Source organism: Lissotriton vulgaris, chromosome 7, assembly GCF_964263255.1.
Source record: "Lissotriton vulgaris chromosome 7, aLisVul1.2, whole genome shotgun sequence".
Taxonomy (NCBI): Eukaryota; Metazoa; Chordata; class Amphibia; order Caudata; family Salamandridae; genus Lissotriton; species Lissotriton vulgaris.
The window spans coordinates 1,720,642,594-1,720,664,879 of NC_141695.1; the positions used below are offsets into that span (position 1 = coordinate 1,720,642,594).

The 22,286-nt window shown below is 46.1% G+C and overlaps 1 protein-coding gene across 3 annotated transcripts in view; it reads right to left on the minus strand.

Moving 5' to 3' along the window:
* ATN1 (atrophin 1) overlaps positions 1-22,286 on the minus strand; it is a 220,025-nt gene that overhangs the window by 44,395 nt on the left and 153,344 nt on the right. For all 3 annotated transcript variants that reach the window (XR_015297639.1, XR_015297640.1, XM_086932919.1), the window contains exon 9: positions 3,193-3,376. Coding sequence is in view for 1 of the 3 variants with exons in the window: in XM_086932919.1 (XP_086789045.1) it covers positions 3,193-3,376 (184 nt within the window). In the remaining 2 variants the exon portion in view is untranslated. The remainder of the gene's footprint in view (positions 1-3,192; positions 3,377-22,286) is intronic.

Sequence of the window (22,286 nt, forward strand, 5' to 3'; positions counted from 1 at the left end):
AGGCAAATGTTGTTTAACTTCTGGCCTAAAGATAGAGACATATAGCCAGGAACGTTCTCTAATCTGAGCGTGGTTATCTACAGCAACACATGGTATGAACACCAGGGTTCATGGAACAAACTTACAGATGTGGAAGTTTTGGACCTTTGGGTAGCTCAACGTTGTGTCTTGCCCTTGCTAAATTAGGCAACAAATGTGAAAAGGGGATATTATGCCACTGTGTGTTCAAGGAAGCAAGGTAAACACAATTATGGATGAATCTTAGGGGCAGCCTGTGATTTCAGTCCCGAAGTATGTCCACGTGTGGCGCTTGAAGGGGGTAGATGCAACGGTCTACGTAAGTGTAACATTTATATGGACACGTTTTACATTGAAGCAATGGTGTATTCATACACATAGCAGCATGCCATATTAAGAGAAAATGTGGTACACAAACTATAGAGGAAGAAAAATCATTTGAGCAGTAGCATAGTACCTGGTGGGAACATGACAAAAGATAAACATTTTACAATAATTTTGGGCTTCACACTAATTCGTTGACTGGTGTTCTTCCTTTTGAATTATTGAGGGATCACAAACCATGACTGGAACACTTTCATTGGTGGTTAAACCAGAACTGCAAGAAGGATGGTGTTCCTGATTGTAATGAGGTTAATAAGAGAGTCAATGATAGAAGATGTAGATGGGACATGTGGATAGGAACGTGCAAATAACTGTTTATGTACAAACACACAGATCCTTCCTCTCACAATGCTTTTTATGGAGAGAGAAATATTGTGAGAAAAAAAGATCAGACTGTCTGTACCCCAGCAAAGAGTTCAAAACTGTTTTAATATTTCTGTAAGCCAACAAGAAAGTCAGTAGTCATGTGGTTCTTTGCTGGGGTACAGACACACAAATGTGTGCCCCAAGAAAGAGTTTTACATCTGCGCCATTAGGGCAGTGGCAACAGCTTACCGGAGACTACATGTATTTAGGAGAGGAAGAAAAAGTGCTCGACAGGCTGTGGGAAAAAGCATTGTTGAAAGCCGCGCTCAGTGCACGGTTGGGCATCCTTACTGTCTAGTTTGCTCTTGTGTCTTTGTGCTCAGTCACCCAGGTGGTGATAGGCTTGCAGAATTCAGTGCTGCCAAAAAACACCAGGAGTATGAGGAAAGGAAGGTGTACAAGCATTATAAACTGCCCTATCCAAAATGGAGTTCTGTCCATGAGGTTCCCAATCCAAGGTGAAGTTGAGTATTTCCTACGATGTCAGTTCCAAATGATGGATGAGTCACAAAACCTTTGTCTCCTCATCTTCGGTTACATTCTTTGAACCTTTGCTAGTATTTTTGTCCCAGATTTTTGCTTCTAGCGGTTGGAACTTCAACTGAACTTTAACTCTTGGTGTTATCGGTGACTGTTTTTTCTTCCCTGATGCAAGGGAATTTGGTGGCCGTCTAACCGCTTCAGTATTAATCTTCAACTAGAATCAAGAGGTACAGGATTGCCTATGAGTTTTTTTTTTTAAACCCTCGTGGTTTTTTCCACACAACTGGGATGATCTTAAGCAGACAAAGGACAAATTTTATGTATACAGTTCTGCACAAATGAGCCCCCATGGCTACAGGGAGAAGTCACCATTTTCTCTGGCAATCAAGAAGAGGCCTTAACAGACCTCCTTAGAATCGAATCTTTGACAAGAAGATAAAGGCTATTAGGATTTTTTTCTTAGCATAAGAAAATATCCAACCAGCACCTGGCTCCTTTCTGAGGCACAGACACACAGTTCTGTGAACCAGGTTAGAAACAAATATAGTTTTTTTTAATCCTACTTCATGCAGGCCTGGCCAGAATTAATAACATGACAATGGTTTTCACTTAGCTCTGGGCTAACATGCCTGAAATGCCCAATGAATGCCCAAGGAAATACATAGTACTGATGATAGGTCTGAGTGGTAGGTCTGCTCTAAAGATATGTGAAGTGACAATTTGAATAAACAATCAATCACTCAGCATTCAATCAGTGATCAATTTAACTGACTCATGCAACTTTTTAAACTAAGAAGGTTTTTTGCAAAGAGGTTTTGGTGGACACTAACTTACAAAAGGAAGCCAAAAGCTACAGGGAAACTAAAAAAAAACAGCAAGTGTCTAACCACCACACGTTTCCAAACTTCTGAATAAAAAGGTAGCTCACAAGTCTTGGGTACGCCTATCGGTCAGGAAAGGAAATGCTTCAAAAACAAGACTGTGGAAAGTTCAGGAAAGAAGCCTTAAATTAAGGTGCTTTGTGGAATGTGGGTAATGGCTGTATTCAGGACCAGGGTTGGTCAGAAATTGGGGAGACCTTCAAAACCAAGACATTTTTTTAAATTATCTGGGGGAGTCCTGGGTGGAAAGATTTGCATGGACACCATCATTTTTCCTACCCAGAATGACCACAGGCATCAAAATGGGAAGTAGGGCCGTTTGGAGGAAGGATGCAAAGACAGTGTTGATTGGGGGCTGTGGAGCCAATGTTCACAGTGTGGGGCAGTCCCTTGGTGTGAGATGCTGTATCATATCTGAAATCCTATTTCCATCAAGCCCTCTGGCCCACTTTCACCCAATCACCACGGTGCGGTCTCTGACCCTCAGCCCCGATTCTGAGGGTGACTGGGTTACAGTTGTTAGGGTAATGGCAGACACGCATTTGAAAGTTCTAGTACCTTGTAAAACTGGAAGGAGTCCTATCATGGTTGCCAATGTGTAGCATCGAGCCCAAGAAAAACATAACATCTAACAAGAGTCAGTGGATGCTCCCAAGCTCGCTGGCTTGCAATGAAACCCAATGTCCTAATTAATCTGTTAACAGCCTAGAACTGTAATTGATTCATAGTAAAGAAATCCTGAGGCTTTAACTTCAACTATCCCTTAAATCTTCGATCAACCGACAGAAGACATATCCGTTGGGCATTCCTTTCCTAATGGTAGACATAGGAGTATTAAAATTGACTGGATAGAAAATATATGGAACCTGAATATGCTTTGACTGTTTCACAAAGATCTACTAAACACTAGTCTTTTAGAAATTGAGGTACTACTAGATTTTTTCTTTTCTTTTCATATTTCAAGAGGTACCTGATGAAGGAAGGAGGTGATAGTGGCAGTATCAGATGGATGAGATAGAGATATATGGTACACACAGAGTTCTGGTAGAAGCAGTGTTACCTGTAATAGTCCTCCTGCCCAGAGAGAGGCACACCATGCAGAGGGTGGTGGGCATGCAACCACTGCTGCTGCTGCTCCAGAGCAAGGCGTTGGAGCTCGGCTGACTGGGCGTGCATCGCCTGCAGCTGGTGGGCCGCTGACATCGGGGCTCCAAGCGAGCCGGGGAGATCACGATATGGAGTTGCTGCAGGAGAAAGACGGCCACAGAGTCAGAGAAGGCAGCATGAGTAGTGGGACAAATGGAACAATAACCAATTGAGGCACACCATGGAGGGAATGAAGGAATTTAAAAAGACCTTGGACAGCGTGGAGAAGACAGGATTGAAGGGGAACGAAGAGAATAATGAAATATTGAAGGAAGCCTAGTTCGGTTAGGTTTGTAAGGTGGAAGGAGTCCGTCTTCAAAGAGAAGAGGGGTGAAGATAGGAAGATGCAGAGAGTGATTAGTGAGAGGGACATGGTGAGATACAGATTTGAGGAAAGATGAAGTAGAGAGAGACAGAAGAAGTGGAAAAGAAATAAGGAGACAATAGAGAAGGAGAAAAAAGGAGAACAAGTACAGGATCAACATGGATAGATACAGACACTAAGCAAAGAAAGAAACGGAAGATACAAATGAGAAAGAAAAACAGGTAAGGCTAGAAATATATAGCGAAAAACATTGTAACAACAATTTTGTACCACAAAAGTAGAATCCCTTGACTCATGCCAAGGAATGAATGCACATGGCAACTGAGCTCCCTTCAATGTCCAGCAGAAACTGTTCCCCATGGATCAGTGAACAGATGTAATGGTCCAAGAGGGAGGTTGTAGATGGCAATGAAAACAAAAAGGTTCAGCTTCAAGAATTTCCTGGATTCACATGATTTGCATTATTCCACCATCCAGTGGTAGGGTCCGGAACTGGACCCAGTAGGTTGGTATAGCCATCCTGTTATATCAGACGTACGCCCACAAAGCCTCAGGGCATGCTAGCCATCTTCACATACTTTTCTACACTTTTTTGGTGACCGGTACGTTCCTGGATTTTCATTTTATTTCATACTTCTGTACTGTTTTCTCACCTCTTGTTTAAACTCACATCTTCTACGTGGAGGTGGGAGGATCGCATATGAATCCAGAAAATTCTTTAAGCAGCAAAAACCTTTTTTTTACAGGTAAGTAAGCCTATCATTTTGCAGCTCTGATCTCTTCTGCTCCGTAGCTTGTTTGTATGATGTGCACTATCCATCTGGTGTGGTTTCCTTTCATGACTGGGAAACCCCATGCTTGCTGGTGCAAGTGAGATCAAGAATTGATTCAAGTTCCTTGCACGTTGCAGCTTTTTACAGGCAATATATTATTTTTTTCCTGACTTCTAGTGTTTCAAGGGATTCATTGATGGTATTTTCAATTGCTGGAAAAATGTGGATAACTATAGCTTAATGTGGAAATATGATAAAATTATATTTAGTAGGGATTGTGGGTTTGTCCTCATGTTTACCATTGTTTTTGTGTATTTTTAAGTATGGTCTTTGTACTGTGAGTGCTTGTAACTCACTGACACTGTGTAATAATATGAAGGCAATCAGGAATGAAGTCTTCAATATTAAATATGAGTCCTGCTTTGTTGCAGTTTTAGTACAAAGTTAACATTGCGCGTGGGTGCTGACCTTGACTTTGCCACCCTCTTAACCCATTTTAGGAATCTTTTGAAGCTGGTCTGGTAAAGAAACTCTTTCCAATAGTGCTTCTGGTGCATGCAACAATAGACAGATATAGCTTTATGAATGTGTATGAAAATCTTTCATTTAGAAGGTGCATTAGGTACCTATTTATTGCAGTATATCCTATTAGGTTGCGAGTCAATCTCTTTTATATTCCAGTGGATGAATCTATTTCACTTGGTTGTTAAACATGTGCATGTCGTTGGTCTCCTAGTCTTCCCCAGAACTGCAATGCATCCTTGGGAAAGGTTTCTGAATTCTAAGACCTCAGAAGACATAGTGCTAGGCTGAGGCTGTCTGGCTCCGGATGCTATACCCGCCCATACTGTATCATTTGCAAGTTCTGCAAGGCAGGTAACTTTATTATGCAGCCATGTCACTCGTTTGTTATTTTTGGATCTAAACTGTCACCAACTCAATATGCATGTGGAAGGCATTCAATGCCAGGAAAGGTCTTTTGAGTTCAAGCAGGTTTACGCGTTTCACTTCTTGATATTTCCATTACCCCTTTACCTCAGTTTCCCCAAGTGTGCACCCAATTTTGTGTGGGATGCATTTGTTGTAAGGGTCACAGAAAAAAACAGCTAGTTGAAAGGTCTGCCTATTGTGATGTATTCTCCCTTCCACAATTGTATTTCCATTTTTACCCTATCTGTGATAACCACTAGCTCTTTCTAGTCCATCATTGATTGTGTGCGTTGGTTCTGGAGACCTTCCTAGATTGATCTCATGCAGTCTGGAGACATTAATTAGTGGTATGCAAAAGGCCATCATGCTCAACATATTCTTTGCTGTCCTCCCCGTCAGACTGTCCCTTCTGGTGGACGTGAGTTCACTGTATCAATATCAAAATCCCCCCTTATATCAGGCATGATATGATTCTCACAAAGTATTGTGTAGCTGCTAACTAGGCCTTCTCTCTCGTGGGAACTGTGGATGAATTCTGTGAGTTTAGGGAAAACTCCAGTTTGTGTAGCATTTGCATCATTGTCTGCGTGTTTTTTGCAGCCAGTCATCCAGGTAGGAGTTTATATCCCTCGCTTTCTCTGGTCCACTGCAAGATATTTTTGAAATACCCTCTGGGCTGAATGTATCCCAAAGCGGTGCACTATGATTTGGAAACGCAAACTGTTTACTAAAAACCTGAGGTATTTGTTGAATCTGTTTTTCATCGGGATGTGGAAGTAGCCACCCTAAACGTCAACAGAAGCCATGTAGTCCCTGTTTCTTTAAGAGTGGGGCAACTTTGTGGTCGTTTTGACAAAAGTGTTCAAGAATCTGAGGTCTATGATGCGCTTCAGTGCCATAAGGAAGTATACCGAGTCCGCTCATGTTTGGGTTCTTTCCTTGGTACATCCTTTATTTTTCCTTTTTTGTATGAGGTATTCATCTCCTGTTGCAATAGAAGTAGTTCTTGTTTGCAAGCTCCTTTCCTTTGTGGTTATTCAATAGTCAGTTTATTACCCAATACAGTGCATGTATTTTATGACGAATACCCATACATCACAGGTAATTTCTCTCCACTCCTGGAGGAAAAATCCTATATTGCCCTCTACATGTGTTAGAAGTCAGAGATGCTTTATGTGAAAGCAATTTTACAGAAAGGTTGACCCTCTTCGTAGGGGTGTAGCAGGGTCTGTCCTCTTCTCCCGGCCACGTTTTGAAAGGGCTGGCCTAGAGTTGTGGGATAGCACCACTGCGGGGGAATGCTTGTAGCGCCAATGTGGCCTGTTGGATGTTAAGTTGAAAATCCTCCCCACGCCCATACAAATATAGCTGATCTTTTAAAGGACTCTTTGAACTGTAGGCTCCCATGGTGTTTGCTGTGCCATTATGCTTTTCTTTTTGTTGGGAGTCATCAGCCACAGCTCCAAAAAGGGTCCCCTCATAAAAACCATATTAATTATGGATGCCTGGACCTCTTATATAAGGCCTTAGCTAGGCGTCTCTCCTAAGGGTGGCACTGGTGCATATCTGCCTGCTGGCTGTCTGCGCTGCATCTAGTGCAAATTAACAATTTACTTACCTTCGGTAATTCTCTTTGTGGTGGATACTCTAATCTGAGATCCCTCATCTTGTGAAAAACCCCAGGCATGAGAAAGGATCTGGTGATTTTTCGCAGCACTGCTCCCACATACCGGTCAGTGGTGTCTGCAGCTCCATGGAAGCTATGTCATGCTATGACCCTAGAGCAACCTATAGGCCCCACTCTAGCATGCAGACACAAGTTTCTTTCTTGATTGTCTGCATTGAAGGATGTGGAGATTATTAACTGATCAGAAAAGGCAATGCGCACATGTCTAGTCTGGAATCTTTTTATGGATGGGGAAATGTCCATGCCACAGAACGAGAAGGACGGACGGAAGTGAGGAATCTGCGGTCAGATGAGTATCCACCTGAAAGAGCATTACTGAAGGTTACTTGTGCCTATGATGGATCTGTCTAATCACATACTCCTAACCTAGTCAATAAAAACCAAAGAAGTAACTTCCCAGGTGGTGGGTCTGTGGAATGGCTCAAAGCAGAACATCTGACAGGACTGAGCGGACAAAGCGGCCTTACCGCCAGACCTAGTGATCAAGGCAGTAGTGCTGCATGAACATATGGAGTGACGCACTCATTAAACTCTGACAGATAGATACTTTCACGTGCAGATTCATCGCCTTTAGAATAGATAACTAAGATGAACCCTTTCCTAAGTGAAGGATCCCTGGAATGGGCCCATGTAGGAAACTGGGTTATTAGTTGATAGGGTTGTGAGACCTCCATAAGTAATAATGCCTCAATTTACTTTAATATGAAGTTAGGTCTCAAGAAATTAAACTTTAGTTCAACCATTGGTAGCTTGGGACAGAGCAGTCAGGCTTAACTTTGGAGAAATGTGGAAAGTATTTAACAAAAGCAAAACACTAAAAAATAAGAAATACAACTCAATAAAAATCAGACTCCAATTTACAAATATAGTATACACTGTAATCTTTCAAATGACACCAAAACAATAAAAATCTATTGTAGGGACCGGAGAAAAAGATTTTCATAAGAATTTAGCTTAGAAACGTAATCTAGCGTCAAAAACCACAAAGAGCCAACAACGGACATCTGGTTGCGCTAGACTGGGTCAAAGTAAAAAATGAAGGCTGACTGCCATAAAGCACAAGTCGGAGACAGGGATCAAGTTTGTCCCAGTAAAAACTTTACCTACAGACTTTGTCTTTTTCTTGTAAAAATGTTCTCGTTGAGGGAGAGGCTGGCCTTCATGATCTGATCTGGAGGGCTCAAAGTCGGTGGTTTGCTCCTCATGTGCGTCCCGCTGAAATACTCTACAATGGGACTTAGACATTTTTGGGGTTGTTGAGCTGCAACCAGCAGGGTGGCTACCTTAGGACTATACTTCCTCTTCAGGATAACACTTAATCTAATTAACAAGCAACTTAGTAGGCTGGCCAAAAAAGAACAAGCATTGGCATAGCCAATAGGTCTCGCATGTACGCGAGTTTGAGCTATTGGCATTGTAAATGACAATGTCTTTTAGTTTTGTTTTCGTATTTTTGTTTTAATAACTTAAAGATAAAAGGCATTGTTATTTGCAATGTCAATAGCTCAAACTTGCAAAAATGCGAGACCTATTGCAATGCAAATGCTTGTTCAGGAAACAGGCGAGAAAGAAAAGAGCGGAAGTAAAAGCAGTGTGAGGCCAACAAAGGAGGGGCAGGGCGCCTTAATGGAGCCGAGAGGGGATGGAGGGGGGGCTCTTCTTAGTGCTTAGTGAGGTGTGTCAACAGCAGCACTTCAAGCAAACAGTGGTGGTGTCCAGCTGTCCATACTGATGAGCCATCACATATTTTCAGTTGTGATCCGAGTTTATAAAGGACACTGGTAGATCAGACTAACAGTGATGAAAAGTGGTTCATACTTTTCAAAAGACCTGGCCTTCTAGTTGACAGCACTATGTATTCTCAGATTTGTAATACAGGGTCTTTCAAGAAACACGTTTACTAATCTTTTCAAGTAATCCCAGATTTTACAGCTGCACAATATAGTATCTGAAGTTCCATTCAACTTTAAAAAACACTATTCTTTGAGGAACTTTTTGCTACCCCCTAACACCTGTACTCTTTTCCTGGACTCTGAAAATGTATACAAGGTACTTTTCAAAAAAGAGTGTGCAAATTGTATCTGGATAAGGTAGAGTTGAAGCATACGTAACTGACCATAGGGCTGTTTTTCTAATTTCTTTTTACGAATCTCTCCTAGTGTGGGAATATTGTGTACAGTGAGATTTGCCCCTTTAAACTTACAACAATGACTGATATAGGTAAAACCAGTAATTCATGTGCTTCTCGTCCGATGACTAGGCACCAGGCTGCAACGATTCAACCCCTTCCGAGTCTAACAGCCATCGATAAGATGCATCAGAAAACCATCGGGGTAGTGGCAACAGCAATAGTAAACACGGAGAGGCGATTATCAATCACCCCTACTGGCCCTTCGCTACAGCAAGTGGGGGATTTCTCTGCAGCTACAGTTAATCCTCCTGACAATAGTTTTTTCCTCACGTCTTCTTTTGCTGAGTTGCCTTGTGCACAGGCTGCTATTAGTGTCATTGATAGTTCGCCTGTTGCTAAATCCCCCCCACAAGCTGTAGGGAAAAAAGTACTCAAACCCCGCCCTAGAAGTAAGAAAAGTAAACTCCAAAAAAAAAACAATTAAAAGAACCATGCCCCTTCATGATTTTATATCGGTTGTTGCTGGTCCTTCTTCACCCCCTGTAGGAACACCTGTCTGGGTTACTCACTTAGTTGCTGACTTCCAGGCTCATACTGAAGAGATCACTGGCTCACTTATCAAACCACTGGCATCTAGGTTGGATAGATTCGTTTCCACAATTAATGACATAGGTTTAGGGAAAGTTCAGCCTGCGAGCCCATTGGGAAAACATGCTAACAGAGTGAATTCTAGTATTGCCAAGCCTACCCCCTGCACTGAAACCACCCGAGTTGATAATGGTATTGCTGGGTATCCTGTCATCGGGTTGACTCCTGACATCACTAATTTATTTTCGGAAGCCAGGGGCCCGTCTGACAGTAGTAATATCGAAGCTGTAACCTCTCAGGAAATTGGTAAACCAATTCCCGGTACGGCTTTGCCTCTGCTTAGGGATGGGAAAGTAGCTGGCGGAACCAACATAGCGCCGAAGGGGGGGTCTAAAGTGGGGACAAGCAACTTAGACCAACAATCCCTAGCTAGTAGAAACACCTTAGCAAGGGGTTCTTCAATAAAGCTGCCCTCCATTGATCTAAATTCTGAGTCCTTGCCATATGTAGTGGTGCTTGCTGGGGTTCCTCCCCTAGCACAGGGTAAAAGTGAGGATCACAGTGATCTTAAAAATAAATACATACAATGGCTTAACACCAATAGGCATTCTCCCCCTAATTCCTCAGGTGAAATATTGTGTGTTAGAAGAGTAGATTGGATTGGGTCTTGACCTAAAACTATCGCAGGAAACTGTGTGGTTATCAATTTTAGGCATACATGTGCTGTAGAGCACATTTGTAATGGGTTACCAATCTGGTCGAATACCCAAATTCTTCCCCTCCAATTATCATATTTCTATACTACCCCTCAGATAAGAACCGGCCAGAGCAGAAGTCCCCAGTATCAAGGGGCCCAAAATGAACCCGCATATAGAACCCAACAGGGGACAACAACTTGGGAGGGTTCCTATCCGGATATCCCCCTACTCTCACTATTTCCCCAAAGAAATGGGTTTAGTTCCTTGGAGCAGGTGGATTGACGCCCTGGGGGCAGAACTTTACACCACTAACGGATAGTGGTATAGGTAAGCTAGTAGACAAATTGGAGGGTAATGATGTCAGCACTGGCCCAGAAAAGTCTGATAGTAGACCAACACCTGATTACTGAGGATATGACGGAATTGGGGGAAAATACACAATATGTGGAGCTTTGTGCCCCTAATGAGGCATTGCTTAGTGGTGAGACAAGGGAAAGGATATCTGAGCCTAGAATTTTAATTCCTGACACTGGGTCTAATATAGGCACGGATAAAGCATTACCCAGCCCTGGGATAGCTGAGGGATGTATAAAAATTCTGTCCTGGAATGTGGCCGGGTTAAAAAATAGATTGGCCCTTCCTGAGTGGGGTTCATTTATGGCAATGCACAACATTTGCCTGATGCAGGAAACTTGGGCATTGGAGGAGAGTGTAATGCCTGGTTTTGCTACCTTTGACATCTTGGCAACAACTGGGGGTAGGGAGAGACCATCGAGAAGGCTCACAATATGGGTGGGTACGCATCTGGGTGCCCAGGCTGCACAAATACCACCTAATTCCCCAGACGTTCAGTGTGTACTCCTAACCCCTCAAAACACGCTGCAGGTGGCCATATTAAATATTTATTCAAGGGCAGTTAAGAGTGGGCGGGAATCTGACTCAATTGATGCATTAAAAAACTTCATGCAGTCACTTGACCCCTCAATCGTCTTCGTGCTGGGTGGAGATTTTAATTGTCAGTTTGAGCCTCTTGTGAGCCCAGAACTGGGTGAACAGGAGGATGAAGACCAGTTCTGGCATGTTCCTGACCCACTGATCCCTTCTGTCAGGGCATGGACTCCATTGGTTCTGTAAATAAAATCACTCCCCCTTACAACGTCTTTGCGGGCGTGTAATGGGAGGTTGGAGCCTGATAGACCGGGGTCAGTTACGTTCAATAGACTAGAGCATACTTCCATCATTGACTATATAATGATGGAGGTTAGGCATTGGGACAGGCTGCTGGAATTTAGGGTTCACCCGAGACAAGATAGTGACCATAATGCTCTTGTTTTAACTATGAAACCTGGGAGTTTTGGGCTGACAAATCCGGAGCCTGAATTAACCAGTGCAATCCTGCCTCTCATAACAGCTAATAATAGGCGAAGGGTAAAATTGCCACATCTTCAGTATTCCCCCACTAAACTTGCCGAAATATACAAGATAGCTATACCGCTGATTTCTGATATGGGGGACGCTGGCTCCCAGGGTAGAGCTGTGAACATCCACAACCGATTCAAAAAAGGGGGTGGTGCACCATCAGGATTCAAGCAAGCCGGGCCGACGACGGCTGAAATGCCAGAAACCGGAACCCGGTAGCTTGTTTCCTTCCCAGTGTAAGAATTGGCTTGGTAGTTTGGTTTGCCCTGTTCCCATCATGCACTGGGACAGGAACAGACTAATTTGCATATAGCCAGGTTCTGAGCTGGGATGGTGCAGTGAGCTAAAAAACGGTGTTGGATCTAGCTCTGATCTCTTGACTGGGTGAGAGTATTCTGCTTAATTCAGAAACTCTGTCCATCACCACCCCTTGTTGGTGAACATCCACAAGCAGCTGTTTGCCGAGCTAGCGGATGTGTTTTGTCCCGTGGGTGGGAAAAACCCGCTGCGGGCCAGAACACATCCCTGGTACGACGCCTCCTGCAGGAAGGCAAAAAAAGATCTGCTATCTGTAATTAAAATCAGAGACAGAGCAGGTATTAAGAAATTCCGACTGCTCTACAAAAAGGCAATCATTAGGGGAAAGAAGGATTGGGAGGAGAAGACTTGGGCGGAGCTTGGATCCGCACTTAAACGCAAGTCATTTTGGGCTATTGTTGGCATGGGTATGAGTGGGGGCGGCCCGGCACTTGTCCCGAATATAGCATCCTCAGTGTGGGAAGCACACTTTAGAGCTCTATACGCTAGTGTTGAGTCGGAGACCATAACCCGCACAAGTCGTGAACTTTTCCAGGAGCAAGGATTGCTGGGGTCGACAGACTTGGTTCTGGGAGAAGATGTGGTGCCTCCTCTGTTGGCCGCCTGGGCTCCCACCAGGAGTACCGATTGGTGGGGACTTCGGGCGTCCAGCAGTGGCAGGATTCCCTGGATGATGGGGATGTGTGCCATCTTGAATGGCACGAGGTTATCACACTGAAGGAGGTTGAGTCAGCAATAGGAAGGCTACTTCCCAATAAGGCCCCTGGCCTGGATACATTGCCTGGGGATCTATTTCGCTCCCAACCTAAAATATGGGCACCATATTTGGTTGTCCTATTTAATGAGATCCTAATGGGGATTGAGCTGCCAGGGACTTGGCTTGGAGCTGAGATCGTCTCCATATATAAGAAAGGTTGTCCGCTAATCCCTTCAAACTACAGGCAAATTAGTCTTATAGATACAGCACAAAAACTAATGGGCAGGATAATTTTGGACAGGATCCTGGGGTGGATGGAGGAAAATGAAGTATTGACCACACTCCAGGCTGGATTTAGGACAGGCATTTCTACTCTGGATCAAATATTCCGTTTGCAGGTCCTTTTTTGGAAAACGGCAAGTGTGGAGGGTGGCAGCGTCTACCTTGTCTTCGTTGGCCTGCGGGCCCCTTTCTATCTTGTTCCCAGGGAAAAGCGGTGGAAAGTTTTGGCAGACTTGGGTCTCCCGCCCTACCTATTGACTATACTAATTAGATTACACACTGGCAACTATGCCCAAGTTAGGTGCGGGAGGCATGGGGATCTCTCAGAACGTTTTCCTGTTCCGAAGGGAGTTCGTCAGGGGTGCGTCCTGGCCCCAACGTTAGTCTGTCTTTACATCAATGGTCTTGTAGACCATTTAATTGGTGTAACTGAAAATGACGCTCCTAGGTTAGCGACCGGGAGAGTGCCCGCTCTGATGTTTGCGGATGACACTCTGCTGTTATTCAGCGCATTGTGGATGGCTTTTCAGCATGTTGTGCTTCGCGGGGGTTGGAAATAAACTTGGATAAGACCAAGTTTATGATTTTTAATCCCCCGAAGCAGACACGCCCAAACCCTATTCTCAATGGCATTCCCCTGGATCAAGACCTTTGTCTATCTTGGTATCACCCTGACGGAGAACTTTGATTGGGGCTACCAAATTTCTAAATCAGCTCTCAAGCTATCCCAAGTAGCTGGGGGTATCCGAAAAGTTCATAGAATATCAGACCTCAAACCGGCAGCTCCGGCTCTTGAAATATATCGATTCCATGCCAGAACAGCCAAAGTATATGGTGCTGAACTTTGGGGCCATAAAAATACATCTAACCTCTTGAGGGTGGAGCAAAACTTCATGAGGAATTTGGTAGGTTTACCACCAAGCACACCACTTATTCCCCTGCGATTTGATCTAGGGCTGGAGTCAATAGAGGAGTTTGTAGCTGCACGGCCTATGCTCTATAGGAAGAGGTTGTGGTCTGTTCCAGAACTGGCCTCTAACAGAGCGGAATTCCTGGAGGTTTGGGCTACCCTAAAAAGTAAAAATATCCCTTGGTTACTCCATATTAGGGCTCTTACTACACGGATAGGTCTGCAACAGCTTTGGGAGACCCCTGAGCTATTTTGCCCAGGGATATCCACATTGGAACTACAAAACCTGATGAGGCGACAGAACCTACTAGCCCTACACAGATCAGCAACCCTGGGCAGGCTGTCTGCAGAGTTCCTCTTAGTTAAAATGGAATCTCGATTTCAGGAATTCTTAAATGTAATACAACCACCTCTTGCAAGGAAGTTGTATCTTCAGCTAAGGCATGGCAGTCTCCCACTCAGGGCATTTACCTGTAAATGGACAAAATTAGATAAGGAAGCCTGTCCGGCATATAATTATAAACGTGAGGATGTCTCCCATGTCATGTTTTTTTGTCCTGCATATGTAACAATAAGGAAATGTTGGTTGATCCGGTTATTCAGGAACCTTGGATTACAACACATTGTTCAGGCTTCCAGTGTCTTAATATATAACGGTTTTGGGATTACCTTAATTTGCTGATACTCTGGGCACATACTCAGGTGCTGCATCACCTTTTTCCGCTGCTGCACCCGCTGGCCGTGTCCCTTCCGCCGCCCCAGTTACCATCTCATCGCGGCCGCAGTGTGGACGGGACACCGGAACCACAACTCCCAGCCTCCCCAGCAACGGAAGTGGTCATCGGGATCATCGCGCCTGGAGGCGCATAAAACTAAAAGTAGCCCCGGTGGAGCGGGTGACGCTTTTGGGATGACCTTAATTTACTGATACTCTGGGCACATACACTCTGCTGCTTCGCCTTTTTCCGCTGCTGCACCCGCTGGCCATGTCCCTCCCGCCGCCGCAGTTACCATCTCATCGCGGCCGCAGTGTGGAGGGGATGCCGGAACCACAACTCCCAGCCTCCCCAGCGGCGGAAGTGGTCATTGGGATCATCGCGCCTGGAGGCGCATAAAACTAAGCGTAGCCCCCGCGTCCCGGGTCCGCACGCGGGCAGCGCCGGGCTAAGCCTGGGCAAAGGGCGGGCAGTCTGTGGCCGTCCGGGCAGGACGAGGCAGGGCTGGGCCACCCCTCTTGGTCCCGCTGCACTAATTCGTTTGGACCACTATTATTGCAAGCCTAAGGTACTTTACACTGCAGACCTAGAGATTGATTTATCATCTGAACCATGGGTAAAAACACTCCTGTCACAACACGATCTAGTACCAGACAGAAAAAATGCACTTCTACCCCTTTGCCAAGTTTGACCACAATAGATAGAATGCTGCAGAAAACAATAGGGGTAGTTGTAACAGCTATAGAGAGCACTGAGAGACGCCTATCATTCCCCCCTAATATGTGTCTTCCTTCTTTACTCACTAACACCACTGCAAACTCCTCTGATTCTATACTTTTGGAGTCCGATGCAGAGATCCCAAGGATAGAGGGTAACTACACCACCTCGCCACTACAAAACCCACCCTGTGTATCGCGCCCGACTCTCACAAACCCCAACTCTGCAGCCCCAAGATCTATTTGTGGAGTACTCCCTCTCAAAAAATGATTCAATTGACTTAGAGGGTTTGGATGCCTCCTCCTTGGTGCCCTCAATGCAGGTTAATTCCTTAAACGTATTAGATAGGCCACCAATTCTGTCAACCGATGAGGATACAAGTCATCTAAACCTAAAGTCCAGGAGGCTTCCTTAATAAATGATGCTTCTTCCTCTATAACGGTTAACAGATACCCCCAAACTCGAGCAAATACTGGAGGTACTATAAGAAAAAAAAAAGACAGAAGCCATACAAAAAGGGAGGAAGCCAAAAACAGCGAAAATTGTGGATCACGCAAATCCCGAATCAGGGTTAGTTCCAGGCAGGGTTATAGTAGGGTCTGATGATGACCAAGGGAGACCTATCCGAACCACTGTAGACAACTGTGCAGTATCTATTCCTCCCGCCCCTACCGAGGACGTTGGAGGGTCAGTGGCGCATATAGAGCATGTTGTTAGATCATTGATCCTCCCCCCCCTTGAAAGAATAAAACTGGTAAATGAAAAGCTGGAGAGATTTGAACAGTTAACTTTAGACAACTTTAACACCCTAAAAAATATGATAAAACTCGAAGTTAGAGGGAGAATGGAGAACACAGCGCCACCCCTCGGGGATCCTGCAATTGCCAGGGGAACTGTAAATGGCATAGCCTCTGTTCAATCGATAGAGGTAGGGATTCAAAATGGTCCTATTAGTAATAAACACACTAAAAAAGCCCCTGGTAAAAGTGTACAAGGTACAACAACTAGTGTAGGTAAAAGTGCGACGGAGAGGGTCGCTTGTTCTGAAGGTGTACAAAAAACAAAAGACAATTATGACATAAATCCGAAAGTTCCATTTGTAACGATTGATTTACCGCCAGAGTTGCTACCATATGTAATTGTGCTTACTGGCGTCCCAGAACTAAAGACTGGGAAACCAGAACCTTATCAAGAACTAAAAAACAAAGTGACATTCTGGTTGAATAAGAACAGGCCGATCCCTAGACACCTGAAAGGAGAGGTATTGTTTGTTAGAAGGGTCAACTGGGTAGGAAGAAGACCAAAATATATACAGGGAGACACAATCATTGTTAACTTCAGGGATAGCAATGTAGTTAGACTAATCTGTAATGAACAGCACTACATGGATAGGGGCCCTATTCGAATAAAAAACCTCACTTATTTCGATAGCTTGAAGGCTATGCGACTACCTGGGCCCCAGCAAACTACGGCTTATGAAGAGATGTCGGGAGGTTATAACACCTATCTTCCGATAGCTACAACAAACCGCTATACAGAACTATATGGGCTAGATGAGGCAAACTGACTAGGAGGAATCCATGGGAAGGAAACAAGCAACACAACAGTTAATTTCATCCAGGGGAGGGAGGATAGGTGTAACATAAGCGAAGTAGTCAAACAGGGTTCTAACCCCGTTGTGTTGGACCAGCTGGGAAACATTAACCCACTAACATTGATAAGTCAAGGAGGTATAAATATGGACCATAATTAATCTGAAGGCAAGGCTAATGCTGTGGTTAAACTAATCTCCAGGAATATTGCCGGAATAAGGAAAAATTTGTCGGCATTCTACATACTGGAGAGAGCTCACAGGGTGCCCGCTAGGCCACCCCAGCAGGGGCGACCCCCACGACCGGTGGTGGCGCGACTACTCCATTATCGCGACAGGGACCTCCTGCTGCAGAAGGCGCGGACGCAGGGTCCATACCAGGTGGGAAACAGCAAGGTGAACATCTTTCCGACTACACCTATGAAACGCAGCGGCGCCGGTCCTCCTTCGTAGCTGTGAAAAGGGAACTAAGGGTTGAGGGACTCCAATATTCTCTGCTGTTCCCTGCTAGGCTGCGAGTCATAGTGGACGGCGTGACGACATTCTTTGACACGCCTGAGGAAGTATGTTCATGGCTCCAACTGTACAGAGCGGGAAAAGATGGAACAGAACATGATGTGCGACCCCCCTCTAACCAAACGCCACAGAGAAAGTCCAGGAGGCTCCGCCGCCGCCAGGTGGGTTTAAAAAGACCCCTGTCGCAGGAAACGGAACGGCGACTAGCACTGGAGGCGGTGATGGCACTTTCGAACTAGCAGGATCGGCTACCTCCAGAACGAGCAGAATCCAATAAAGACATTGAAGAATCGGACGATGAACAATCTGAGGCGGAAAGCACGCACCTACCGAAGGTCACGCCAGCCACAGCAGATGGGATGCTAGATGAGAGCTAGGTTGAAGGAGGGCCTTCGAGATACACCGCCCTGAACTTGTCCAACTTTTGTGCACAGGTTTGCTTTGTGACTGGGGCATGGGATGGCGGCGGGAGGCGGCTGAAGATGCGAGTAACATATTCTCGTAAGCCTGAAGAGACGGCTGGACTATGGGGTGTAGGGTCATTCTCCTGTATGTGTAAAGTAGGGTGGGACTGGCTCCGCGCTGCCTGGAGTGGGCGGGGGGGGAACGGTAGTCGAAGGGCATGCATATAGAGGGCTCGGAGAGATATTCCGACTCGAACACTTGATGGCGGCTACCTGCTGGCAAACAGGCCCACCCTCGCTGACCATAAGGCTTGCCTGCAGTGTCTACTGTTGGGCTTAACTGTTGTTTGACAGTTGTCATGGTTTGGATGGGAACTAGTTGGGTGCTTCTAGGTCCTGTTCTTGGGGAGGTGGAGGCATGGGACAGTTGGGGACAAGTTGGGGAAGGGCCATTGCCGACGCGGCAGCAAGTAACTGTGTAGGTTCACCCAGAGTGCTATGGGACAATGGCTGATTCAACTAATTTGAGGTGTATAACCTGGAATGTGAGGGGGCTCCACACTATGATCAGATGACAAAGTTCATGCTGATTTAGTTCGCAGGGGAGTACACATTGCACTACTCCAAGAAACACACTTAAAGGCAGAAGGGATAGCGCTGCAGCGTAGATGGAGGGGCAAAGTGTACAACACCACATATTCTGCGTTTGCTAGGGGGACATTGATATGGATCAGGGCGGGAGTCCCTTTCCAGCTGACCAGGCAAACAATAGATCCTGAGGGTTGATATGTAGCCATTGAGGGGAAATTGAGAGGGAGGGACATTGCATTTTGCAGTGTGTACGCACCCAATGTTGATCAGTTGGGATTCCTGGCGAAGTTATCTGGGGCATTAGCGCAGTATCTAGCGGGTCTCCTAGTGCTAGGGGGTGACTTCAATTCCGTAGCGGATGTCACTATGGACAGGTCACACCCTCCACTGGCAGATTCTCCGACACACCGATTAACTAAGGGCCGGCTGGACTGGCAGACGAGCTGGGGATTGATAGATGCCTGGCGCGTGCAGCATCCGGTAGAACGGGATTACTCTTACTTCTCCGGTCTGCATGAGCTGCATGTGAGACTGGATGCAGTGAGTTGCTCCGCAACAGTAATGCCAACTATTGTACGGACTGAATATCTCAATAGGACAATATCGGACCACAACCCTCTGTTGGCCACCATGGACTGTATGGCTGGAATATCGTGTGTCCCCACTTGGAGATTGCGCCCCGAGACATTAGATGATCCGCTCTTTCATGCGGCGCTGGAGAAAGGGATAACGCAGTACTTTGCGGAAAACGCTGGTACGACGGCGACAAGGGCGACAGAATGGGATGCCTTCAAGGTGGTTGTTAGGGGACTTTGTATAGGAAAATATGCCGGAGTACGGAAAGTACTCATAAGAGACCTGAGCAAAGCGGAGGCTAAACTCCGAGCAGCAGAGGTAGCGAGACCTGGGCATCCCGAATTGCAGGAAGAGGTTGGCGCCGCCAGAGAGGCAGTGGAAGTGGATCGGTTGCGCAGCTTTGACCATAGGGCCTACACGATGAGAGCACATACGGAAAGGGACAGGGCGGGGACGCTGCTGGCTTGGCTGGCCAACCCTGCGAAGAGAAGCTCCCCTATCCTAGCGTTGCAAACGGAAGAGGGACGGGTGGTCCACACACAGAATGAGATGTTGCAGTGTTTCAAGCTCTATTATGAAACACTATATGCTAGTCGACTAGAGCCCGGGGACCCTGCCGTTGACAACTTCCTGGAGGGATTGATATTGCCGGACTGGAGGAAGAGCCGGCGAAAGACTTGGGCAAAGATATAGAGATTGGGGAGATCAGAGGCGCTATCAAACGTAGGGCCCATAATAAAACTCCGGGGCTAGATGGACTACCCATAGAATTCTATGTGAAGTATGTCAATTTATTGGCACCGCGGCTCCAAGACGTTTATAAGAAGGCCAGGGAGATGGGGCAGTTGCCCCAATCAATGCGTGAAGCACTGGTGATCCCGCTGCTGAAACCGGCGAGAGAGGGCAAAGCCATGGCCTTGTATAGACCTCTCTCGATGTTAACCACTGACTACAAGATACTGAGCAGTATCGAATATGCTACTTACCAGTATGCATCGGCTCTTGGCATGTAGGGCTGCTGACATTCATATCTGTGCATAGATCGCCGCCTAGTGTTGGGTCCGGATGATTGCACATTGTTGTCCTGGAAGAGTCTTCGAAGTATCACAAGATAGGTGGCTCCTCCCCTGGACTACAGTGCGCATGGGCATCGACTCCATCCCCAGATTGTTTTTAGCCATTGTGGCCAAGATGGAGTGAAACTCAGTGAATGATGACCATGCTATGAGTATATATGTGAATACTGCAGCTGCTACAGGTGCCGGGGAGGAGGGCGGGCGATATGAATGTCAGCAGCCCTACATGCCAAGAGCAGATGCATACTGGTAAGTAGCATATTCGGTTCGAGGCATGTGGGCTACTCAATTCATATCTGTGCATAGAATACATAGCAGTCCCTCTATTAACGGCGGCCGCCCGTGCCAGCTGCAGCAGTTTGGAAAAGAGTCTTGAGAACAGCCTGCCCTACAGCTGCCTGCTGTTTGGAGTGCACATCAACACAGTAATGCTTAGTAAATGTGTGTGTGGTAGACCATGTTGCTTCTCTACATATGTCCTCTAAGGGAATGTTTCCAAGGAAAGCCATAGAGGCCCCCAACTTCCTGGTGGAGTGGGCTCTTGGTGGAATAGTAAGAGTGCGTTTTGCTTTTGCATAGCAGATCTGGATACATTTAACGATCCACCTAGCAATACCAGCCTTGGAAATAGGGTTACCTTTGTGGTGTGGTGCAAAGGCGACAAAGAGTTGTTTAGTCTTTCTAAAATCCTTTGTCCTATCAATGTAATATAATAGGGCACGCTTAACGTCAAGGGTGTGGAGCATCCGCTCCGCCAGTGATTCAGGATTTTGAAAGAAAACAGGTAATTCGATTGTTTGGTTGATGTGGAACTGAGACACAACCTTGGGCAGGAACTTAGGGTTAGTGCGGAGCACCACCCTGTTGGAATGAATTTGGATAAATGGCTCTTGGATTGTGAGGGCTTGTAATTCACTGACCCTCCGTAGCGATGTAATTGCTACAAGGAAAGCCACTTTCCACGTCAAGAACTGAATCTCGCAGGAATGCAGTGGTTCAAAGGGAGGACCCATCAGTCTGGTAAGAACCACATTGAGGTTCCACTCAGGAGCTGGTGGAGTCCGTGGCGGAATGACTCGTTTGAGGCCTTCCAAAAAAGCTTTGATGGCAGGCACCTTGAAGAGCGAAAGGTGTTGTCTATTTTGGAGATAGGCGGCCATCGCAGACAAATGAATGCGAATGGAAGTATAGGCCAGATTACACTTGTATAGATGGAACAGGTAGCAGATGATGTCCTGAATGGAAGCATCAAGCGGGTTAATGTCGTGGTTTGCACAATAAATGGCAAACCGCTTCCATTTTGCCGGGTAGCAGGCTCTAGTAGTAGGCTTCCTTGCCTCCCGAATGATGTCCATGCAATTGGGAGGTAAGTTTAGGTAGCCAAACTCTAGGACTTCAGGAGCCAGATCGCCAGGTTGAGCTGTTGCGGATCTGGGTGCTGAATGTCGCCATGGCTCTGCGTCAGAAGGCTGGGTGTAAGACGTAGCCTCTGATGCGGGACCCCGGGCAGTTCCAGAAACGTGGTGTACCATGGTTGACGAGCCCATGTTGAGGCAACCAGGATGAGAGTCATCGAGTGTTGCCTGAGTTTGCGTGCCACCAGCGGTATCAGTGGTGCTGGGGGAAAAGCGTACGCAAATCTGCCTGACCAGTTCATCCATATCGCATTGCCCTGCGACAGTGGGTGTGGGAATCTGGCGGCGAAGCTTTGGCATTTTGCGTTTCCCTGAGTGGCGAACAGGTCGATCTCTGGATGACCCCACCTTTGGAAGTACGGTTGGAGTACTGATGGATGTATCTCCCACTCGTGCATTTGGTGGCTGTGCCTGCTGAGCAGGTCCGCCATCTGATTGTCCTTGCCTGGGAGATGCTCCGCCATGAGGAAGATGTTCCTCTGAATGGCCCACTTCCACATGCTCTGAGCCAGATGAGACAGCTGCGGAGAGTGTGTGCCTCCCTGCTTCTGAATGTAGTACATTGCCGTCATGTTGTCCGTCCGGATCAACACGACCTTGTTGCATAGATGTACTTTGAAAGCCTTTAGTGCCATGAAGATTGCCATC